The 7324-nt window shown below is 40.7% G+C and overlaps 1 protein-coding gene across 1 annotated transcript; it reads right to left on the reverse strand.

The window, feature by feature from the left end:
- Positions 1–1195: 1195 nt before the first annotated feature.
- LOC121745815 (protein FAR1-RELATED SEQUENCE 5-like) lies at positions 1196–3573 on the reverse strand. Its single transcript, XM_042139764.1, has 5 exons — positions 3567–3573; positions 2805–3519; positions 2600–2651; positions 2457–2537; positions 1196–2065 (listed from the first exon to the last, which is right to left on the reverse strand). Exons 1-5 carry the CDS (start codon positions 3571–3573, stop codon positions 1196–1198), a joined length of 1725 nt encoding a protein of 574 aa, XP_041995698.1.
- Between the last annotated feature and the right edge of the window lie 3751 nt (positions 3574–7324).

The raw sequence follows: 7324 nt of genomic DNA on the forward strand, positions 1-7324 counted from the left end.
AATATTCCTTGCATTATAAACTATTTTTGTTTCATTATTGCAACTACTATTATCATTACATCACATGTGTGACTGACTTGAGTATATAGGGTGAGGTTGAGAAAGCAGCACAGCCCATTAAGAAGGGGGCTACTAAGGGTGGGCAGGGGAAACCGCCTGCCATGGCAAAGGTGGCTGCTAAACAATAGTATATGTTTTTAACTGTACATTATGTGATTGCTTGGTTACATTATATGTCTGTAATTGTACATTATTGATGAGGTTACATGCAGTGTGGAGTGAATGCGCGTTTAGGCTGAGGTGCGTGATGCTAGGGATGTTGATGGGACAATTATTAGCTAGAGTGAGTATTAAAACTGTCGGGTTTTTTAAAAACTCATGTTGGAAAGTGGACACAGCCAGCTTGTGGCTTGGTATCTTGTGAACAGCTTGTTATTTGTGTTTTGCAAACAAAAACATTTCTTGGGTATTACTGTCTGATTACAGTGTATCGGCACATATAATTGTTCTATTTTTAAGAATAATGAAACGTTACTCCATAGTAATGTAAAATAGGTATAAAATAATGTAGATAGAGTTAACTTTATTTTAGTAACAGTGTCCAATAGACTGTCGGTAATGGACATAAATAAACGAACCATGATAGTAGTATGCGTAGCAGTAGTATATTAATAATGTACATTCCATTAAGTTTGTGGGCTTATTAATGTAAAACTTAAAGGCTAACAATAAACATAATCAATGTCGTAATACAACGTATAATGTACATAATGTGGCTAATAATGAACGGGCATGGAAAAACTATATACAGTAAGTGCAATGCTAATATCCGATAATGTAAAACTTCATTACACGTAATGCACGAAAACAGATTAATAATGCAAACATATTATGTACACTGCGGTAAGTACGTTTTAATATTTACGTGAAACTTCAAGGACAGTAACGTACATAATCAATAGCGTAATGCAAAGTATAATGTACATAATGTGGCTAATAATGAACTGCAATGGAACAACTATATAGAGTAAGTGAAGTGCTATAATCCATTAATGAACAAAAACAGAGTACTAATGCAATAATAAAATGTATTAAATGTTGACACTGGGAATACTAATAATACTAGGACATCCAATTGAATCACAAGGCTAATCCGACAAAAAAAAATAATGATGTTGTGTGTATCAAAACTAAATCAAGCTGGCCTCTTTCCCTTCCGCGTCTCTTTCTCCATCGCCATCTCTTTAAGCATTGGACAATTTCTAGAGTCGTGATGGCCCATCTCATCGCACGCCTTACACCGTCTTAGAGGCCTAGTAGCATCCTTTACAACCTTCTCTCTCTTCGAAATCAGACGGCTTGCTGAGCTGCTAGCGTGGCCCTTGGTCTTCACGACATTCGGAGGATGGACCTCAACTACTTCAGACCTTACCATACCATAAAACTCTTCAATCATCCGCCTCTTTTCAGAGGCGATCGTTGGCGGAGTACCAACTTGAAGAGAATTGCCAAGTTCTTCCACACCACCTACGAATGCACGAAGCACTTCAATGTCGGTCTCAAATCGTCTAAGAAACCCATAGAACATCGAAATCGCCTGCTTAGACACAGTTTGCCTATCGACAACGATGGACCTGGTAGGCAGGGCATCATGAAACTCCCCATGTACAGCCTTGACTAAGGGAGTCTTCATCCATCTGCTTTCGTAGTATTTCTCTGGGATTTTTTTCACTTCATTGTTCCGGAACAAAAAAAAGATATGGTTGCACAAATAACCCTGCCTACCGAATAATTTGCATTCGCACGAGTATGAGTCATCATTCTTATCATGACAGACAACATATGAATTGCGATTGATGTCCCCAAGCTTGTAGGTGTCAGCCATTTCTGTAGATGAAAATCCAAGCACGCGGCATCTGTCATTACCCTCAACAGTTTCTTCTTGTATTTTCTTGAACATACTGTCGGTGTACAGCGTGGAAGCATGTTTCTCGAATGGCAGAGTAGTGGCCAGTATGGGCGGGGCAGTGGCATCGTGGTAGTCCAACGTTGTTCTACTGTTCCACTGGAATTCAACGGCATGGTTGAAATTCAAGTAGAATTCAGCAATGTTAGCTCAGGTGCTTCAGAAAATTTTAATAGAAGTTGTTCTCCGATTCGGATATGGACGTGGTCCTAATCATCGACCCCAGAGGAAAATCTCTAAAGTAAGCCGGTATCCAGAATTGCCTATAGTCGTACAATGTGGTGAACCAGTTAACGTCCTCCAGCCCATGATGTTCCACCAATCTATTCTACTCCTCTTCAAATTCGACAGGTTCAAGCAGGTCCGACCACACGCAAGTGTTGAATTCCTTCTTGAAATCATCGTCCCTCAGCAACCTGTTCGGTACCTTAGTGGCCAACTTATGCATTATATGCCACATACACCATCGGTGTCGAGTGCCAACTAAAACCTCTTCAATAGCTGATCTCATGCCCAAATCTTGTCTGTCACGATCATCTTGGGTGCTACACCCATGCATTTGACGAAATGTCTGAAGAACCAAGCAAATGCCCATGTTTTCTCGTTGCAAAACAATCTGGTAGCGAAGGTTACAGGTCTTCCGTGATTATCTTTTCCAGTGAAATGAGTGAATATCATACAGTACCTGCGTATCACATAGAAATGTATCGTCAGCAACATCATAATCGAATAATGCAACGTCAGGTGAGTAGTAATGCATAATAAATGCGTTATAATGCATAGCGTAATGTACAATTATATGCCTTGTAATGTAAAATAAACATCATCGAAGTTATACCTGTTTGTGTTGTACGTGGAGTCAAAGGCCACAATATCACCAAACATGTGGTAATAAGCATTTACTTCGTAGTGATACGTGAACGCCTCGGACATTTCCTTCTTCTTAGCCATATCATCCAACACCATTTGCACATCAAATCCATGTGCGTATGCTTTGATGTCTCGAGAAGCATTCCTGATATCCCTGACAGTGCAACCGACAAGGTCAAACCCACCGAGAATTTCCTTCAACACCTTAAATGTAAGTGTGGGCCCTATATTAGCCTTGGAACAGTCAAGAATGAATTTCTTATGTACATCATCCAACTTTCGATTAATTGACATAAATTGCTGATGCTCTGACTCAACCATATGATGGTTATGAGCCTTGTTGAACTCCTGGATGATATAACTTGGTAATCCCCATTCGGAGAAAAACTTGAACGATATACTCGCTTTACAACCACAACGCTTGGATAACCGCCTACGCTTCATAGAGAAACCAGACCGTGCATTCAATTGGTCATCGTCGTTTGACTTCTTCTTCCATTCCCTATCGCATACAACATAATACCAGGTTGTAACATCGTCCGTCTTCCTCATCCCTTGTTTGCGCATATCAAAACCAATAGCGCGGGCGTATACATCGTAAAAAGTGAAAGCGAAATCTAGGTATTGGAATTTCTGTCCGACGACAGGCTTTAACTCAGGAGAACAATCAGGTACAACCACCACTGCAGAAAAACAAAAATAGAAAAGGCTCAGCAAACATATACATTACTTGTCATGTCCGACCATTACTGAACCTAAAACAACCATTATGTTGTATAATATGTACATTATGTAAATCAGTCAAAACTAGTCCCTAGCCGCGATTATATCTAAACACTCTTTTAATAACTGAAACTCGTGGACTTTGGTAATGATTTTATTAATTAGTACATACTACACCCTAGCCCCTAGGATTGTTAAACCCTTAAGGAAAACAAGAAACGTGCGCCGAACATGCAAACACGGCAAAACTTAAATTAAACTGGTAAGAAAAAATGTACATTATAGATCACAAATGATGCATTACAGAACCTAAACCAACCATTATATTACATAATATGTACATTATGTGTATCAGTTACAAAATACTACCTAGCCTGCTTTTGCAACCCTAGATGAATGACTGCAGCTCGTGTACTTTGACGACGTCTTTAAGACATAGAACATACTGCACCCTAGCCTCAGGGATTGCTAAACCCTTTGGTAAGACAAGAAACGTGCGCTATTATATCAAACACGGTTGAACAATCGTATTTCAGGAAACGTGTGTACTTTTAATGCTAGGTCAAGCTTCTCAGATCCAGAGAATCCGCTAGATCACGAGGTCTAGGAACTCAGAGGATATCAGAAATCTCAGTCGTTGGACACACTGATTCCGCGTTCAAAACCCTCAAACCGCTATACTATGAATTAGTACAGGAAAGCAGGGATTGATCCCACGAAGATGGACGCGTAAGAAAGCATTTAGAAGACCTTGGAAATGGTGAATGGCTGCTGCCACACAATTTTGGGTTGAGGTTTAATTACTACTAGACCTAGGCAGGAAATCAACTACTAAACCTAGGAAATTGTAAACATCATGCTGACATCGAACATCCTTATAACTTCGAAATATTAAACTAACTTCTTAGACCGAGCAAATAACTTCCTAATATAGCTAGACATAAAGTGAGTAAACAGCAGGGACCATCTTCCAGAAACGCAAGTACGAAATAAAAGCTGCAAATAACAAACTAAGAATTTAACTAACTTTGACATGCATCTCATCAGCTGATTCAAACGCGAACATGAAGAAAACAGAGCACATAACCAGATTCAAGCAAGATATAAAAATTCGGACGTCGGAAACTTGCAATTAGCCAGAAATTAAACAGATCTACATATACTAGAAGGAATGAAATGAACACACGAAAACTAGGCATCGATCACGAATCATCTGTTTCAGATCCATTCGTCGGATACTTAATCTACTACGGATCCAAGCATTCCGAACCCAACAATCCACAACATCCACTCCATAACTTCCGATTTCAACAGATCTGCCCCGATCAACACAAGTTTCCAATAATTCCACTCAAACTCAGTAAACCAACGCAAAAATCAAACATCCAACTCAGCAACGACATCAAACTCCAAACAATTGCATCCATAATCGAAATCAATAGCAGCTCAAATACAGAAAAGAGAAATTGCATAAACCAACGGAAATTCAACAGAAAACAAGGCCGAGTTTTGAACAACGAAGCTCAGTGAAATTCACGACAGCAAATTAAAATGAAAACGATTAAATTGTATCTTCGTCCTCCACAAGGACGGTGTTACCCAACTACCGACTACCAGTGAAATGAACCGAATCCCTATAAATTCCTGAACATTCCCCCCAAGTGTGCAAAAGTGAGCTACGAGCTATATTCTGGTCACAAGTCCTCCACCGTACCGTCTCCTTTAGATTGCATGCTCTCCTCTTTATATAGGCGCGGAGTTGATCTTCCAGAAGCCTTCGCAGAAATCTCCATTCTACCCTTCAACTTCGTTGTCTCCCCCGTCCAGTCATTTTCTCCAAATTGCTCACTTATTCGCCAGTTTCCTTGGACCATGCAAATGTCCTCTTCTTTTCCTGGACTGGGTGAAAATCTTCTACACACCTGGCTTAAAACATGTGTTAGACCCCGCAAATGCACGAATTTAACCCTTTAATCAATGCACGAAATTAGCCTTATCAAAATGCTCACACTTAAACCATACTTGTCCTCAAGTATGAAGACAAGAAAAATAGAAATAAGGCGAATTTCAATGCATGATTGTCCTATGACCTACTCTACAGACACAACAAAACCAAAAACTCCTAGATCTAGGCATACTACAGACTCACAAAAGAGAAAATAAACACTAAAAGAAAAACACAAAGAAAACACAAAGGCATGAACTAGCTTCATTTTTAAGCAGTCGTCCCCACAAGCTTAAGGTCTATCCTATTCGTCTACAGTCTCCAAATCCTCCCTTTTCCCTCTTCTACCTAATCGGTCTGTCAGTTCGTCAAGATAGCCTATTGACTTCCTAATTGTTGGATTCACTCGATCACTCATTCCTCACCAGGGATGCTAGGATCGAATCACTCTTAAGTCAATGTTATACCACTGATGCGTCGGGTTATCTCCCTTTTTTAACTTCCTGGGTCAGGTAACTATTGCTTCCTGCCCTTAGGATATTTTTTCCTTTTCTTCTACTTTTAGGGATGTTTCCTTTTCACCATGGACTTCGTCTAGCTTATACCTCCAAATCTTTATTTTATTTCTCCCCTGGACTTCGTCCAGCTTATACCTCCATTCCCTGGACTTCGTCCAGCTTATCCCTCCAGAACCCATTTTTTTTATCTTTCTCCTTCTGACTCTACTCCCTAAGCATCAAGTGGCAGCCCCTTTTTATACAAGTTAGCTCAAAGTGTATAGGCTTATAACTCACATTTATGGTGGGGCTTCACAACTAAGTCATCTAAAGCATCTTCTATCGTCCCCACTTCATTCAAACCGAATTCGGCTTATTAAGGAAAAAGGCCTCAAAGATGACATGCATCCTATCTTCAATTGCTCTTACTAAGGGGATCTTGCCTTATTATTTTCACTAGCTCATGCGACACACAAAATAAAAACAAAATCCGAGACCTAAAAACACCTATTCACATTGAAACAAAACTGTACGACTCTCCCCCCTCCCACTTCACTCAAGCTTGTCCCCAAGCTATCCTAGTGAAGGGGGGAAATGAGAAGTACGAAACAGATCACAACAAAACACATAACAACAGAACTTACAAACAAAACAAACTTCTCACACTTAGGCCGAGCAACAGGCTAAGTGGGAGAAATCGCAACAGAAACCAAAGCATGCTTGAAAAGAAACACAAACTTCTCACACTTAGACCAAAAATTGGGCTAAGTGGGAGAAGACAACTATAGACGCAGACAAATATATACAATACGCGGCATGCTGAAAAAAAAAACAAACACACAACACAAAACAGCAAACAAACAAGCTTAGAACTGAAAGAAAATAAAAGGAAACTGAAAGTAAAGTTACTTGATCAAGGGGGGTTTCAATTCGGGGTTTGGCTCCCGCGGGAGCCAAACTGCGGTGGTACGTAGGGTCGGGTCACTCTTGCTTTCTTCCTCGCCGGTGACTCCGGCTTATTCTCCTCCTTCTCACTCGGTCTAGACATTGGCTTCTTAACTGTCACGGGCTTTGATGCAGACGGGGCTATCAGGGGCTTGGACATTGGTGGGGGCTGCTGGATGGAAGAACTTCCTTGCCCTGGCTGCTTGGGCACACTGCTAGGTCCAGCAGGCAATTTCATTTGGGGCCCGGGAAAGTTTTCCTTCATCCATTTAGTCATCATCATCATCAAGGCTACGGCCTCCGCCATTCGATCAGTCTGTGCAGATGACCTCCCCGCCAATTCAGTAAGGTTGCCCCTAAGGGCCTTGACCTCATCCC

This window comes from Salvia splendens, chromosome 8 (genome assembly GCF_004379255.2).
Source record: "Salvia splendens isolate huo1 chromosome 8, SspV2, whole genome shotgun sequence".
Classification (NCBI taxonomy): domain Eukaryota; kingdom Viridiplantae; phylum Streptophyta; class Magnoliopsida; order Lamiales; family Lamiaceae; genus Salvia; species Salvia splendens.